Below are 17,674 nucleotides of genomic sequence, written 5' to 3' on the forward strand. Positions count from 1 at the left end.
TGCCAGCAGAGCAGCCCCACCTGAAACTGCTGCCTGCTGACACAGCAAGCTCCGGGCAAGGCACCAGCACAGCCCTGGGGAGAACCATGGGGAACCATGGGGAACCAGGGATCCTTATGGAGAACCAGAGATCCTCATGGAAGACCGTGGAGAGCCAGAGATCCTCATGGAAGACCATGGAGAATCAGAGATCCTCATGGAAGACCATGGAGAACCAGAGATTCTCATGGAGGACCATGGGGAACCAGAGAGCCTCAAGGAGAACCATGGAGAACCTGAAATCCTCATGGAGGACCATGGAGAACCAGAGATCCTCAAGGAGAACCATGGAGAACCAGAGATCCTCAAGGAGAACCATGGAGAACCAGAGGACCCCTGGTTCCTGGTGCCAGAAGGGCAGGAAACCTCCCCATTCAGCATTCCCACCTCCCCTACCACTGCAGTGTGCACTTCCATGGTTCCATATTTAGCTTTTGGGCCACGCATACAGTTTTTCTGGAGCATAATCTCCACTGAGTTTCTTGTTCTCCCTGTTGGTGTAGTGTTCTAAGCTGCAAGAAAATCACTTTGAGCTTCAGGCAGTGCCTTGGGTGTGGATGGAGACTTGACAAGTATAAAGATGCTGCTGTTCCATCCCTGCCTGTATCACCTGCACTGCAGAAGGCACAAAAAAAATCATGTGAACCATCTTTAGTTCTCTTCAGAATACAAAAAGGTAACAAAAATGCCCAAACTCACATCTATCAGTTTATCAAGTACAGCAAACAGTACAAACAGGAGTGCAGGTGTGTTTGGCACTCACAATGGATGGAGCTGAGTGTGAATATCTCCTCACCCAGTGTCCCCCGCTCTGGCCTCCGTGTCCCTCCCCTCTTGCCAGCTGACAGCCACCAGCTCTCCTCAGCAGCCTGGCTCTGCTCCTCCTCCAGGACAAGTCCTTTCCCCTTCAGAAAGCAAACCAAAGGTTTGGAGAGCATCTGAAGAGATCAGTGCATGGAAGGATGATGAAACAGGAGTCAAGTGAAAGCCCCTTGGTTTCTCTTCCAGCAAAGGCTCTGCCCTCATGGACCCCCTTCCCTGCAGCCTGTGGCTCCTGGCTCCAGCCCTCTGGACCCACAGCTCCCCAGCAGCTCAGACATTTCCTGCTGCCTCTTTTCAGAGGAGCCCTTTCTGTGCTTGCCCCGCTCAGACTGCAGCTGATGTTTGTGGGGCAGCAGTCAGCACCACCACCAGGGCTTGCAGCCCTCTGTGAAGCCCCAGTGAGATTTTCTGTCTTAAAAACGGCACTGCCAGAGAGTCCCTGATAGCTGAGCCTGGAGACACCTCTGGGATCAACCCCTGCTCCAGCAGTGTCCCCTCCAGCCCCAGGCCTGTGCTCAGGTGGGTCTGGGATGTCCCAGGACTCCATCACCTCTCTTGTGGAGCTGGCCTGCTCCAGTCACCCTGCAGTAACCATTTTTCTGTCTTTAAGCAGTGTTTTCTGTATGTTTTGCCGTGGAGGTGTCTTGGGATGGCAGCACAGCCAGTGGGGCAGCAGCCACTCCTCCAGCATTCCCTCAGACAGCCTATAAATACCTGCACTCCACCTGTAAAACCCATCACCATGTTGCACCCCCCTTACAGCTCCAGCTAATCCAGATACAGCCAGGGATAACAATTTTTTGTGTATTATCTGGTGAAGAACAGACAGATAACTGTAATTAGTAGCACTCTGGTTAGGTGAAATGATAGTGTAATTAATGAAGATCAGGTAGGCTTTGTTTCAGATAAGGAAAGCAGCAGATTCTATCAAAATGTAAATGCAGTTTAAAATCCAGCCTCGGTGATCACTTAGAGGTGCTTTTAGAAACACCACCAGCCTGAGATGCAGAGGTTTCGCTTGGGCTGAATGACACATCCTAAAAATAAACCCTGGTCCGGGGCTAACATGTAAATTGTTTATTAGATCTATTTATTCACACCCCGCAGTGATGGGGGAGACTTGCAGCTCCCTGCTCCTCCTCTGGCTTTGCAGGATCACAGGCACATTCCTGTTATTGCTGCTTGCAAGGACTCTGCAACCCTGGGAGCTCTCCAGCAGCAGAAACAGCAGCAATTCCAAGTGACAGGCTGCATACATTAATTCTGTATTCACATAACATCCTGTTGCAAGTGAATGACCCAAGCAAAACTTCCTGCAGTCTGAAGGATCCGGCAGAAAAATCAGGAGAGAGGAGACTGAGTCTTTTGAATCAGAAATGTTGTCCCTCATTAGAATTTCCAACACCACCACCCTTACTCCTTCCAAAATGTAAACACATAATAAAAAATTAAACGTTAATCTGGCGTGGAAGAGTTCTTTCAATAAATGGGAATTAGTTCTACAAAACATCAGGACAGACACAAGAAGATTACATTTCCTTCCCCAGCTTTTGCTGGTAAGGCAAGGCTGGAAAAACAGAACCATATTTATTTTTTAACTGGGAAGCTTCCTCAGGATGCCAAAGGAAGCAGCTTCAGTAAAGCAGAGCCATTTGTCTCAGTGTGCGTTCAAGTAAGAACAAATGCAAAACCAGCTTCTAGACCTCAAGGAGCATCAAATAGCTTTTTAATTTATGTCCCAAATTCCCTGCAGATTCTGAAATGAACAGAGGGCAGCGTTCAGAGAAAATGCCTCGCTCAGTCAAGACAGCTGGATGGATATTCTGAGTTTTCCTCAGAGGAGAAGGTGATTTGCACCAGAATGGAGCAGGCACAGCACGTGGCTCTGGAAAAAGCAGACCTGTTGCTTGTGTGACCCTATAAATAAATGTATGGAAAACTAAATAACTTAGGAAAGAAAAAGGAGGAAAAAAAAAGGAAACTGGAGCCCCATCTGAGCAAGAGGACAATTTGCAGGCAAGAGCTGTGAAGGAGCAAGTGAAATATTCCTCAGAGGAGCCATCTGACTGTGCTGACTGCCTGAAAACCCTCTGGCCTTGTCCTTGCCCACCCAGAATCAGTTCTGTGGAAGTTTCAGTAAGTCAGGCCTTAACCCACAGGGGAAACTGCAGGGAGGAAGGGCCTGAGCAAGACCATGGAAAACACTCCCTAATTATGGAAAAAGAGAATGCTGCAAAACTGTGGGTAGGGATGTATATGATGCAGACTGAACAGCAAGGAAAAACCAGGGATTAGCCCCTAGAGTCAAGTTCCTTTATGATAACTGCCACACACATCCCAGGGCCCAAATCCAGCATCTCCTGGAGCATATGGCCACATGTATCCTGGGAAAAGGGCTCAGAAATGGTCATGCTGGCCACAGCCTCAGGCAGTTGTGCTCCAGCAAACCTTCAGTCAGGGCAGGGGCCGGGTTCAGAGCCAGCAATGCCAAAGGGACAGATGTGGAAGGAGCTGGAAAGATGGTGCAACCCCTCAGGGCTGGGGCTGCCTCCTTCACCACCAGCAAATGACAGCAAACACAGGAGAGTGGGCTGAAAACACAATGTCTGCAAGATATCTATAGGTCAGGGTTTAATTTATGAAATTACAGAATCAAATTGACAAATTTAGGGAAAAAAAATCTCTGCAAGAATGCCTGACCCCAGAGCTGTCAGCCTCTCCCAGAGTGTGTGGTCAGTCACATCCTGCAGCAAACACCAAACACTGCAGTGCCTGCAGTGCCTGTCCCACACAAGATCACACATTTGAAGCCTGAGGGAATTGCTGTGATTATGTTTGATCAAACCTTCAGAACTGTTTCAGTGACCCTGGGACTCAAGTCCCATGTTTTGAAAGCATATTCCCCCAGGAATTTCCCATTTCCCAAGGAAAATGTTGGAGCTGTGTGCCTGCTGTGGCTTGCTGGCTTTGGAAGGAGGAGGGATGCTAGCCAGACTGGAAATTCAAGATAACCAAGGCTGGAGGCACTGCCAAAACATTTCAGAGGAGGGAAAACATTTTTCTTCCAAAGCACTGTTACAAGCTTGAAATAAATGTGCAGACTGTTAGATAAAGACAGAGATAAAAATAGGCCTGTTATTAAATACCTCTTCTTTAATGAGGTTCATCCTTCTAAACAGCCACCCGAAGGTTAGTGGAGCTCTTGCAGCAAATCCAGCCTACTTGCACATAAAAACCAGAGCAAGATATTCCTCATCACCCAGCACACATTTGAGCACCTCTCAGCAGCTCACAGGCTCACAGCATCCCCAGCTTGGCAGGGAGGAGATAAAAGCAAGGAATGAGAGATGTCTTCCCTGGGAAACAGTCTCTCCTCTTTCAAAGCACTTTTCCCCCACCAAACAATGTACATTTAACCACAGGAATGGTTCCACTGCTGACGTCTGCTGCCATTACACCACCAGCAGCCTGAGCATCATTAAAGTGAAGTTTGAAATTATTCTGAAAGATGCAGTTTAACCTCCTCCTGTTGCACTAAAGCCTCTCAGCACCTCATCCCCTGGTTTATGGCCACTCCTGACCACCTGGAATACCCTGCAGGGCTCAGAATTCCACAAACCACTAGCAGGAGTCATGGCTTGCCTCATGAAAACACAGCACTGCACCCTTGTTTTGGCAGTGCCCACAGCCTAGTCCATGGCTGCGTGTTAGAGAAGCTCAGATTTTATTCTGGCTGCTCAGAAGCACAGTTAGTTTTTGGCAGAGGCAGCATCACTGCAAAAGTCTTTTGTAACCAGTTTGAAACCAGAACATCACAGCCAGTAAGGGACAGGACTGACCTGACACACCAAAAACCCACCCCAAGCCCACTCTGCTCCTAAACCTGAGCAAGCATTGTAGGGCTCCTTCTCACCACACCAGTGCTGCCAGGACACTGGCACTTCTGCAAATGACAGAAGAAAAGTTTTACCTGCATTTGAGGGGCAAAAGATGGTTCCCAATTCATGGAATTGGGGGTCCCAATTCTGTACAGAAATGCTGAAACCAAGCTGCAGGACAGGACACTCGTGCTGTGCCTCCCTGCCCTGAGCTGACATCCTTCAAACACATCCTCCTGCTGGAGCAGAGGGCTGGGAACCCCTGTCTGCTCACTGTCCCGGCATCTTCTGAGCCCCAGTCCTGTCCTCTCACCAACAGCTGGAGGGAAACATCACCATCCCTCTTACCCAGACCAGGACCAGGGCATGGAGGGTGTGCTTGGTGAGCCCCACCTGCCTGGCACTGCCCCACACGCCAGGCAGGAGCAGCTCCTGGAGCTTCAGCCCTGGCACTTCTGCCAAGGACTTGGAGTTAGGCACAAGTGTTAGGGACACTGTGCTGCCTGTGATGTGAGGATGAGGGGCAAAGGAAAGCTCACAAGGGTAGGAAGCTGAGAGAGGAGCCCATGAAGGCAGCTGGCAATAAAAAGGACAAGCATGAGATACATTAAGCAGATGGAAAGCCTCCTATGCTAGAGGTCAGATTGAAAACAAGCAGAGGGAGAACTACCAGGGACCATAACTCAGCTTCCAAGCACTGAACATTTGCTCTCATGTCAGCCTGGCCTTTCCTACCTGCTGGAATCATCCTCCAGCTCTCCTGTCGCTGTCCAGACAGGACTGTAACAACTCCAGAGTTGAGATTCCTCCCATCTCCACATCACTAACAGGTCATTTCATAAAGAAACTTGAAGAAGAAGCATTTCATCTAGTATAGATGAGGTTTTTAAAATTCCATTTGCCTTCCCTCTGTATGCAAATCTGTGCTGATCTGATGAGGCTCCTATTTCCTGGATTAGACACGTGAAACTTTGCAAAAACGAGCATACCCTGGTGGTTTCACTCTGTATTTCACAGCCCTCTCTTGACTGTGCTGCCATAAATATTTCAGAGACCTGCCCACCACTGTCTCAGTTAGGTCTGGGTCAGTGAGAAGCCAATGGTTTGGACAGTGATGAATTCAGCAGAGCAATTAGCAAGAGTTGTTGCAGCTCAGGACATCCCAGCAAGCAGCAGGAGCAGACAAGGTGTGAGGGGACCCTCAGCAGCAGCCAGGTCACCCCCACGGGCTGTGGCACAGATCCTGCTGCCTCCTGCCTCCCCTGCCTCAGGAACCTCCTCTCAGCCAAATCAGTGCTGCCTCATTTGGCCACTGGAATCCCCTGGAGGACAGACTGGCAGTGAAACTGGGCTGAGGTACTGCCCGTCCTCAGCCCTGTCCTGGCACAGCAACTCCTTCAAAGCGGCCCTGAAAACGCCTCCCTGCCGGGGCTGCCTGCAGAACTGGGCTCCCACAGGTGTAAAACCTTGTTTGAGCAGCAAATGAGACGGGAGAAGACCTGTGACAAGCAAGAGCAGCAAAGGCAGCCTGAGGATCCTTGGGAGCTGCAGCCATAGATATTTAAATGCCAAGCAATGTATCACTGGCTCCCTGCTGAACATGAGATGGTTTCATCTTTGCAGAAGCAGCACCAACAGCATGCTCACATCAGCTTCACTCTGGCAGCCTGACCAGCAGCAGCAGCTGTGGCTCCTTGGTTTTTAACTGGGAAATCATTGGGCACTTCAGAAAATTACTCTGGGCAGCACAAACAGTGGGGAGTCACTGCAGGTTCAGCTCTGCAAGGCAGAGCTTTAACCACAGCTGAAGGTGCAGGCCAGCTGAGCTCCCTGCTCTGCCCTGAGACATCCATCCAAAGCCCAGAGATCCACGCTGCACCGTGCCAGTCACAGTGCCAGGCTCTGCTCCATCCCTCCAGTCTGCAGGGAGCTGCTCTGCAGCAAAGGCAGCCTCTGTGCCCCACTGCTGCCTCTCTGCAGAGCAATCTGTAAATATTTTGATATTTGGGCAGTGGAGGTTCTCACTTGTCCATCTGGATTGGAAACTGGACTCATTAACTCCCAACTGTCAGCTGGAAAAGCTGCCAGAGGGTTTCTGCCACATTAGGGAGCAGCAAAGCACTGCTGCCACAGGGATGGGCAGAGCAGAGCCCTGTGCAGCCCCAGCTCTCCACTCATCACTGCTGGGGGGCGATTAATGCCCTTTTCCTTTCCCAATTAAACCCCTGCCTCTAATATCCTTGCTCTGAATCTTCACAGCAAACTCTTCCCAGAGGAGCCACTGCTGCGTGGAAAATTTCCAACCACTGCTGGGTGGAAAATCTGCTGCTCAGTGATACAACTAGATGGCCAGAGAAATCCAACTTCCAATCATCATCAGGAATGCTGAACAAAATATTGGGAAATTTGGTGCCCAAATAACAAAAGTAAAATATGTTCCAGCTCCCAAGGGTACTGTCGCATGGAGAAAGTGTATTCTGAAAGAAAAAAGACTGCAGAGGAAGCACAACTTCAAACAAACTCTGTTACCTGACCATGAGGAGTCAGAGCAGGGGTGTGAACCTTCATTCAGAGGACACAGCAATCCCACTCACTAAACCCCAAAAAACCTCCAGGTTCCTGTGGACTCCAACCATGGACAGAAGGAAAAGCCCCACAGATGATGCCCAAAAGTCCAAGAGCAGAGGTGCTGGAAGCCTCTCTGGGGCACACATCTCCCTTCAGTCTGAGCCCGCACCTGGTGCATTATTTAGTGCCAAGTGAGAAAGAAGCAATGCCTGAGGAAGTGTTAAAGGGCTTTGGGAAGTTTCACCAACCTTTCCAGAGCCGTCAGCTCTGGCTGCCTGGCAGAAGAGACAACCGATCTTGCTTCCAGATTACAGGCAGCACAGCTCTTAGGGCAACTGTCTCTCTGTGTTTGCATCCAGCTACCTCCAGCAGCTTGAAGTGTGCTCAAAGTGCAAGGAAGCACTTGATCAAAATCCAGCTCACACTGTAGACAGTGAGGAACAAGCGGCCAAAGCATTAGACAGAACAACAATGGAATTTGGGGAGGGATTTGACAGGTTACAGGTTGATGACACTGCTGCAGTCCCGGTGGAAATGTGGATTGATGCAATTAGCAACAGGGAACTGGAAACTCAGCAGAGGAAAACTGGGAACACATCCATAAAAGATGAGCTGCTGCACCATTGTAGAGAAGCACAAAATCCTGCGTGAGCTCAGAACAGGAACAAGTTGAAACAGGAGTGAGATGGGGGAAACGCAGCTCCAAGCTCCCTCCCAGTGCTCAGAACTGTAGATCCAAATTCTAAATTCAAACACTTGAATTTGCTTCCCCCAGAGAGACTGGCCTAGTTTGCCACAGGGATACAACGGGAGAGGGAGTGGGGGTGTCCTGGAGACATGGGCAGCAGCAGGCAAACCCTGAGCCCAGCCAGGCTCTGCTCAGCTGCCAGTGAGTGCAGCCACATGGAAAACATGGCAAGATGCAGAACCAGTGGGATGGACACGCTGCCAAGGTGCGTGGCTCTGCTGCAGCACCAAAAGGTGAATCCCTGTGCAGCCACAGCAGCAGCTGTGCCAGGTCAGCTCCCTGCCAGCCAGAGCTGAGCTCACACTGGGAAAGTGTGGCCAGAGGCTACAGGGATGGGCTCATGCTGGCAGCAGGGCCCCAGCCTTGGCTAACACGTGCTGAAGGTGTCAGTGCCAGTCCTCACAGGGATTTCACTGCAGAAGAACCCCAGGAGACAGAAACCCAGGCTGGCAGCAGGAGACCAAGGCCGGCTCCTCTTTGTGCCACGTCCCCAGTGCTGGGGTCTGTGCAGTCAGAACATGAGGCAGGACACCATTGAAGTCTTTACAAGAGTAACCAAAATTACTCTCCTCTGTGAATACTAACAAACTCCCCACTTCCCCAAGCCCTTCACTGCATGTGCCCAACATGGAATAACTACAAAAATGAAGTGAAATAAGGCACCCGAGCAGTGAAGAAGGTGCTTGTGAACAAACCCTGCAATGAGGTTTCTAATGATTGCAAGTATGTACATGTTCTGCTTCAACAAAGCTGGTGGGGATCTGCCAGGCTGAATAATGAGCAGGGACACCACACGCCTTCCATACATAACGGTACAGAAATGGAATATAAGTATATACTGCAGCTCTGTGGAACGCAGGGGCTTTTGTAGCCATTTATGTTATACAAAGATTTACATTTGGAAAAGTCATTCTGCTATATCTGGCAGAAATTTCAAGAAAAATGGAACCCATACTTATTCTTTCAATGATAATACTGAGCACAGGATAAAGCTCTTAAATTCAGAGCACTTTATAAAAATTAATTACTACTTAGTTCACCCTTGTGAGGTGGGAAGGTATTACACCTGCATATACATGAGGACACCAAAGCACAAGTGGATTAAACAGCTCGTTCAGGATCCCAGAGACAGGCTAATTGTTGAAATATGTATGCACACGTGCATCTGTGTGTGTTTGAATGGGTTTGGCCCCTCCAGAGCCTTCCCAGCACACGGAGGCCAAGCTGCTCTGCTGGGCTCCTCTCACCACAGAGTCCCAGGCATGTCTAATGAAAGACACCAACCCGAAGAAAGGGAAGAGATTTTTTGTGGTTTGCACAGATGGAAATAAAAGCTAGCTTTCAAACAGGCGAGGAACAGAAAAGCCATTGTTAAAAAGCTGTGCAGTGCTCCAGTGACAGCTCCTAATCAGCTTGCCACTGAGCAGCGCCATACCGGAGCACAGCAGACCTGGGAATCCACGTGCCAACAAACGTTATAAAACCTGGCCCTTGACAAATGAAGAGAGAAAGGGCTGTGGAGCCAGTGACAGAGACAGCCCCCCACCCACAGGGGGCTGGCAGCCCACTCCTCCTGCTCCAGTGACCTGAAAGCCCTGGAGCAACCTCTCCCCTCCTTGGACACTTCGCCCACCGCCTCCAGTCCCTGCACTGGGTCACCGAGTCCTCCTCTCTGTGTGAGCACCAGCAAAAGCACACATTGTCATGGGAACAAACAGCTCTTGGAGCGTCTGCAAGGCTCCTGTCAGTGCTGGCAGGTGGGTTCCAGAGGCATGCTATAATTAGCAGTTACCTGGACGCAGCGTTTGCCACTGATCCGTGGGGTAAAACACTTCCAGGTCTTCAGGATCAGCGTCATCCTCTGTCCCCAGCTCCTTCCCACTGTCATCTTTTATGTCGCTCTCTTCTATTTTTGTAAGGGCAAACTCCTTTTGGAGAGAAGAGATTCAGCTCATTAGCAATTGCATCTGGGTAATTTAGTGCTGGCTGAGAATACAAAATTTTTTCCCTCGCCAGCAGATTTTTTTTTTTTTGACATCTGAGATTCTTTCCACATGGTTAAATTTAGATTTAAAGTATATTAAAGGTTAAACATGCATAACTAGCATGACATTTGTGCTGAACAAAGCAACGCAGCTTATTTCCTATTCCAGAGCAGGTTGCAGGTTTCAAACCAGCTCTCACAGAGCCTCACCTGTATTTCAGTCAGAAGCAGGAGCCCTGGCTATTATTAGGGTTGTATAACATTGTAAGACCCCATTTTCCCTTGCCTAAAAATATGTCAAACTTTTAACTTTTTCAGCTGAAATTTTCCACACGAGTGGAATGCCTCAAGGCTTGTTCGTTGGTTTGGGGTTTGGTGAGGTTTTTTGGGTTTTGTTGGGTTTTTTTATTTTTCTTTTTCTTAAATGCACTTATTTCAGGCTTGGAGAAGATTTCAGCTAAAATAGTTCAGCTGTTTCCAAAATAGGACACGGGAAAAAACACACTGAGCTGCCCACATGATACAAATGTGAGGATCTCTTCTCCTCTTCCAGTGTTCTCCAAGGCTTTTAAAACAATGAGATAGGGATTTAATCACCACCTCCATGGCAAGTGCAGCACGAGGCTGGCAGAGGTGTGGGAGAGCAGCCAGCACGAGCGGCTCGATGTTACACCAAGGGAAGAACAGCAGGGAAAAAATCCTTGCTGTGAGGGAAACCTTGGTGTTCAATGGAAAGCCTCCCTAGGGAGCTGGTGGGAGTCACAAAATACTCTGGAGAGTGCACAGAAATGACCTGTACTCTCACACCAGGCACTGACTCTGGGTCTGGGCTGTTCTGGTTCCAACAGGAACAGATGAACTGGTCCAGGCTCATCATCCCCACAGCTCAGTGCCTGCTGAAGGGAATATTTTCAGCTTCTGAGATCACCAATTCAGTCACCACTGAGGAATTTGAGTTAACCACCCTACAGGGAATGATTAGTCCTAATTGTTGGCAATTAAGATGGAGTTACAGCTCACTTCATGAAGTGTTTGGATCTTAATCCTTAGGATGTTTTCACAGGGAAAAATGTAAGTAAATTCAGAGGTTAACTGGGAAATTCTGGGACACATTCTGCCTTCAGTTCTTCCACTCTTTGGGAAAAAAATGCATGCACATTTTCTGTCAGAATTTGGATGCTCTGCATATAAATATCCGTTTCCAGCCTAGAAGAGTCTTTCTGAGCAACAGAAATGTCAACCTGAGCAAAACACGCAGAGTAGCAATGGCAGTGTGGATGTGGCACTTGGGGATGAGGGCTGCTGGTGGCCTTGGCAGCACTGGGTTAAAGGTTGTACTCAATGATCACAAAGGTCTCTCCCAACCTACACAATTGCACAATTCCCTGATTGCGGTAACACACAAGGAAGGCTGACAAACCTACAGAATGTTTTTATTTCAGCTGTGGAAAGCGACTGCGATTTCAGAAATGCACAAGGAACCAGATCTTAACTCCTGCTTTTGCTGAGTGCATCAGGGGCTTGGAATTGTTCAAATTATAACAAATGGTTAAAGCTCAGGAACAATCACAGCCATAAAAGCCCAGGTTCTGCAGATGAAAATCAATGTTAACATTTTCTGAGCCAAGACTCAACAGGACTAAAAAGGAGTGAGTGGAGCAGTTATTACTTAGCTGATTTCCACAGCTCTGTGATTATCCAAGAGGGAGTTAGTGATACAGGCTATTGTAAATTTACCACCAGGCCTCCCAGTGCTGGATCTGTTCAAACACATAATGGAGACAGCTGATGTTTACCAGCTCTGCTCAGGAAAAGTGTGGGGTTTAAACGCTCAGTAAGGATAAAAGGATGTGACTTGGTTCATTTAAGTGCTGCTGTCACTGCCTGGCCACAGTTGCTTTGCAATACCCCATTTTCATTAGCATTTCTAGCAAAAACGGGCAGCACCACACAAGTGATTCTTCATTTACACAGAAATCAGCAGAACCCTTTCTGGTTTGTTTTCATAATTCAAGCAGGAGAAAGACGTTTCATAAAGAATAATGGGCATTTCCTTAAAGGCAAAAAGCATCCATGTTTTATCAGTCTGAAGTCAAGCTGGAGCAGCCAAAACTTACAGGCACTCTCTGTCCCAGGCTGGAGCAGGAGAGGAGCACAGAGCCCAGCAGCAGCAGCAGGCTGACCCTGGAGGTGCTGGAGAGGAGCCTGGCCCAAGGAGACATTGCCACCAGCCTGAAATGCAAAGCAAAACAAACCCAACAGTGTTTTTTTTTCCATTTTTGCAGGTTTCAGGACTCTTTACACAACACTTTGCAACACAGCGTGGGATCAGGGGTGTGACATGGCAGGAGGCACAACACCTCGAGGTGTGAGCACAGGGACTCGTGGGGCTCACTGCTAATGGGGTTTGTGACAGGTAATGCCAAGAACTCATACTGACCCCACAGGGGATGATATCTCTCCTGGAAAATATGAGGAGACCTGCAAGACTTGTTTAAAATCTCTGTGTCAGTGCCATGGATGACAACTAGAGGGAAAAATTAAAAGCAGTGCAATCCTGTGAAGGCTTTTTATGCCTGTGCCTCATTTTAAGCACAGAAGTAGCTGCGTTAATTCAAATTAAACAAAACGACCAGCTGTCCAAGGAGCAGGGGTTCATCTAATCCATATGTAGGTTTTTCTTGAGGAAAACAACATTTTGCAGAGGTCAGCAAGGTTTACTCAGTGGTTCCTACAGCACAAGGCTTTCCCTGCTGCTCAGAGCAGAGGCTCAGCCCAGCCATGGGGCCAGGAGCTGGCTCTGACCATGCTCAGGTGTTCCAGGGAGCAGAGCCATGGCACAGAGCCACTCTGATGGGGCACAGAGCCACCCTGATGGGGCACAGAGCCACCCTGATGGAGCACAGAGCCACCCTGATGGGGTACAGAGCCACCCTGATGGAGCACAGAGCCATCCTGATGGGGTACAGAGCCACCCTGATGGGCACAGAGCCATGGCACAGAGCCACCCTGATGGAGCACAGAACCACCCTGATGGCTACATTGCCACCCTGATGGGTACAGAGTCACCCTGACGGGCTACAGGGACACCCTGATGGAGCACAGGGACACCCTGGTGGAGCACAGGGACACCCTGGTGGAGCACATGAGGGGGAAATGAAGGCTGCTGCTGCTGTTGTGGGTGCCAGTGCCTGGGCACAGAGCAGTTGTGCCCACCCTGCGTGTGAGCACACACACGTGTGCCCCCAGTGCCTCACACGAGGCTCGGGATCCACCTACAGCCTTCAGCTCTCTGCTGGGCTAGGGAGTGCAGCAGCCTGCCAGCACACAGGCTGCACAAGTATTTCCTGTGATTGGCTCTAAATTTACATGCTGCTAAATTAAACTAAATGAGGTCTTTTGAAAGAAGATAGGATTGATTAGTTCCGTTCAAACACTCCTTCATTACTCATCCCTCCATCAAGTCTGCTCCTACTGCTATCCAGGTTTTACAGAAGTTCCTCCCCTACACACAGTCCGAAAAATCTTGCTTTGCTGTCCATCAGGGTGGCACATCAGATAGCAGAGTTGTCCCTCACTGAAGCAACCACTTTGTGTCCCACAAAGGAGAAAACCTGCTCACAGCAGCACCCAACACCAGCTCCTGGCACCAAAGAGCCTCTGCCCCCAGAAGCCTTCAGGGACGTGGAGGGAAGCCTCCTGTTCTTCCACCCTTTCACTGGTACCTTGTCCCTACACTACACTTTGTTACTTCTTCCTCTGCCTGCTTGGTTTTTGCCAGAAAAGGAAGAGGAAACCAGGAGAGGGACAGAGCAGAGGTAACAGTGCACCTGATGTACTTCTGCAGCCTCCAAAAACTCCTGAGCCAGGGTCTTCCTGAGCAGCAATCTCTGCCTCTGAGCCACCTCTACCACACCAACTGGATTTTTCACATTAATTGGTTTTGGAACAGATCTGGATTTCTGACACCCACAGCATCCCTGAGCAATGAGCATCCCCCTGCTTAACTCACACAGTTCAGGAAAGCATCACCTCCTAGTTCCCCCTTCAGTGTCTCCTCTTTCCTAAAGGGTCAAAGAACCACCTCAAGGGCCCACAAGCCCTTATTAAACCACAGCTGGAGTAAAAGAAAAGCTCCCTGTTTTCATAAGCCAACCTGTGGCCAGAGCCTCCAGCTCTCTCCTGGGACATGGCCAAGCAAATCCAGACTACAACCAACACCCAGGCTCCTGAGCTGGCACACCCAGAGCACAATGCTCAGCCTCAGACTCCCTCTGATCCCAGATCATGATCCTTGTGCCCTTCTGGACAATCCCACAGTCGTGACCTCAGTCCAGCATGACCACAACACACAATTAATTCCCTCTCACCTCAGAACAAACTAAAGCTTTTTACACAGGAACAGGTTTCTTGGTTTGGTTGAGGTTTTTTCAGTTATAAAACAAGCAGAAAAACTAGAATAATGAAAAATAGATGTATCCCTCAAACTTTATCTGCAAGCCTGGAAATAAAAAGGAAAAAAAAAAAAAAGAAAGAAAGAGAAATTCAACAAAGCAGTGGCTGAAAGCAAACGCACACTCCCAATAAAAATAGAGCTCACGTGTACCGAGGAGGCTGCTAGCAAATGACAGCACAGCCTCTTCCAAGCCTCCAGCCTCCTGCCTGCCTGGCAGATGACATCTGCACAACAATTAGCACTTTGCTTCAGTCCCAGGTAGGCAGGAGGAGCCAACATGTGCAACAAGGGCTCTGGAGCTCCTGGAGAGGAGCTTCTGCACAGGCTGACATCTCCTTACAGACAGACACACACAGAGAGCAGGAGAGGATTTCCACAAGAATGTTTCTGTGGATTTCCAGAAACAACCTCTGCAGCCTGTGAAGCAGAAGCCTGTGGTTGTGGTGACCCCACCTGCACAGGGAATGTTGGCTTGGATTTGAGGGCATCTTTGGGCATCCAGCACATACAGCAGCCAGGCAGCAGCAAAACTGGACTAGGAAGGTCAGAAATTCCCCTTGTGCAGAGTGGAGGGGCTGGTTTTTTCTCAATAATCCTTTTTTGTCAAACAAAATCAGGCACTAGGGAAAGAGCAAAGGGTCAGACTCCAAGAAGTCTCCTCTGCTGGCAGTAACCCTCCTGTCAGAGATGGGGATGTTGCTGGCTGGGAGTTCTGCTCCACAGCTCCGGAAATCCTGGTCTGTGCCAGCAGCAGCAAAAACAGCCCAGAGCTGTGCTCCCCATTAGCAAGGACATTCCAGTGAGGGCAGAGCTGTGCACAGGGGGCTGCACAGCCCCGGGAATGCAGCTCCCACAGCCACAGGTGACAGCCCCAAGGCAGCCAGTGAGAGGAGCACATGTCATTGATGCCTCCTGCTGCTGGCAGCACTGCCCTCACAGCCCAGCACAGAGCCCACACTGCCCGTCCTGTGCCACTCCAACAAATCCTCCAGAAGCCTCATCTGAGCCCTGACATGCTGCTCCAGGAGAGCACACAGACATCCCAGAGCCCCTCAGCCCCAACATCAGCCTCTGGCTTTGCAGCCAGCTGGAAGCAGAATTCCAGAATCACTGAGGTTGGAAGAGACTGCCAGGACCATTGAGTCCAAGTTGTGCCTGATCCCCACCTTGTCCCCTGCCCAGAGCTCTGAGTGCCACCTCCAGCCCTTCCTGGGACACCTCCAGGGATGAGGACTCCAAACCTGCCCTGGACAGCCCCTGCCAAGGCCTGAGCCCCCTTTCCATGGGGCAATTCCTGCTGTGGCCACCTTGAGCCTGTAGGCAATTTCCTCTTGTCTTGTCCCTCATTCCCTGGGAGCAGAGCCCGACTCCAACCTGGCTCCTCCCTCCTGGAGAAGGTTCTTTCCCCCTGAGCCTCCTTTTCTCCAGGCTGAGCCCCTTTCCCAGCTGGTCCTCAGAGCACTGACTCTCCAGCCCCTTCCCAGCTCTGTTCCCTTCCCTGGACACGCTCCAGCCCCTCCATGTTTTTCTTGCCATGAGAGCTCAGAACTGGACACAAGACTGGAGGCCCCTCAGCAGTGCCAGCACAGGGGACAGGCACTGTCCTGCTCCTGCTGCCATCCCAGTGCTGATTCAAAAACACCAATTATCTCCAAGACTAAGCAATAGCAATAAGCTAATCCTTGTTTTCACCTAGGGATGACCTGAGGGAGCAGGATTACAGCCTTACAAACTGTCTGCAGGTTAACTCAGGGCAGGTTTCTGTCCAGCCAGCCTCACTGAGATGGCAAGGGGAGCACCAGCAGCACATTGTGTGCCATCCAGCACAAAGCACCAACAGAGCTCCCTCAGTGAGAGCAGGGCAGGGATGGGAATGCCCAGGCACCTCCACAAAGCCCTGGCAGCACTCACAGCCTCTGAGGCTGAAGGAGAAGTTTCCTGGGCAACAGCAGCTCAGGGAATGAGCTCCAGCCAGCCGTGCACAGGGGCTGTGGGACTGGAGAGGCTCTCAGGACACAGAGTGCACTCACAGCGAGCTGAGATCCCCTTCACACACAATGTCCTTCCAATGGTGGCATCCAGGGCCAAGCCCCCGTGACGGGCTGAGTGCTGTGCAGTGCCACAGACAAAGAGAAGGAAATGCAGCTGACCTGACCTGCAATTTCCCTCCTCTGAGCAAGAGGGTCCCCAGGTCTGTGAGGAGCACTCATGTTTGCTGGTGTGCTACAGACACCTTGGGAGCACCCTGTGGCCAGCTGTCCCTCCTGCTTGCCAACTGCACAGCTACACCAGCAGGAGAAAGAGGAGGCTTGGAGCTGAAATTCAGCCTATGCCTAGGACAGGAAACAGCTGGACGGCAAAGAGAGGATTATTGGGAGGCCACAGAGGATTACTGGGAGGCCACACTCTAATGCCCTTCCCCAGTCACTAGCTGGGTGTGCATAACCCTGTGCTTTCACACAGGACAACCTGCACACACCATCACCCGAGGTCAATGCCCAGGATGATCCCAGCAGCTCTGCTCCTCCAGGCATCCTGACCTCAGGAAAGCACCCCTGTACCTCCAGTGGGTGTCCCAGCCCCACTCCAGTGAGAGCCCCAAGCCCTGCCAGAGGGTCCCACCTGGGCACAAAGCCCCAGCCAGGCAGGGCAGCCCAGGGAGCAGCAGTTGTTTGCCAGCCCCCTCACACCTCCAGGATCCCAGTGGAGAGGGTGTAGCTGCCACACAGACCATTCCATTCATGTCGCTTATGAAATGGCTTTAAAAAAACATTTATTCTTCTTGCCTGCTCCTCATCATTTACTCCTACTAGGACTCTGCTCTGGCATGTTAAAAACACTCCTACACAAAGGGAAAAGTTGTGGGAACACCTTCTTGCTGCCTACAGAGAACCCACACAGCAAGGAAGCCACACTTTGAGGCTGGTAGGAATAAACTGGGCTGGCTGAGCCCAGCCTGAGCAGGGGCAGCAGGTCCTGCTCCAAACTCAAACCAGCCCACAGGAGGGAATTGTAACACGGGCACAGGGTGGCAGGGGCAGGATAACCATGGCACAAACACGTTTACAGAGCTTGGCATCTACTGAGCACTCATGCAACCTTTGTAACCGCTGCTAACAAATAATAACAATAAATATTAATAACCCCTCCAGGCTACCTGTGCAGCCATCAGCTCACAT

General features: G+C 50.2%; 1 protein-coding gene across 2 annotated transcripts in view; it reads right to left on the reverse strand.

Moving 5' to 3' along the window:
• The window catches only part of SIL1 (SIL1 nucleotide exchange factor), a 328,507-nt gene that overhangs the window by 294,251 nt on the left and 16,582 nt on the right, over window positions 1-17,674 (reverse strand). For both annotated transcript variants that reach the window (XM_059483627.1, XM_059483629.1), the window contains exons 2-3: window positions 12,157-12,271; window positions 9,848-9,983 (exon numbers count right to left, since the gene is read on the reverse strand). In XM_059483627.1, the coding sequence (XP_059339610.1) occupies window positions 9,848-9,983; window positions 12,157-12,261 (241 nt within the window). In that variant the 5' untranslated portion in view covers window positions 12,262-12,271. The remainder of the gene's footprint in view (window positions 1-9,847; window positions 9,984-12,156; window positions 12,272-17,674) is intronic.

Source organism: Ammospiza nelsoni, chromosome 16, assembly GCF_027579445.1.
Source record: "Ammospiza nelsoni isolate bAmmNel1 chromosome 16, bAmmNel1.pri, whole genome shotgun sequence".
Taxonomy (NCBI): domain Eukaryota; kingdom Metazoa; phylum Chordata; class Aves; order Passeriformes; family Passerellidae; genus Ammospiza; species Ammospiza nelsoni.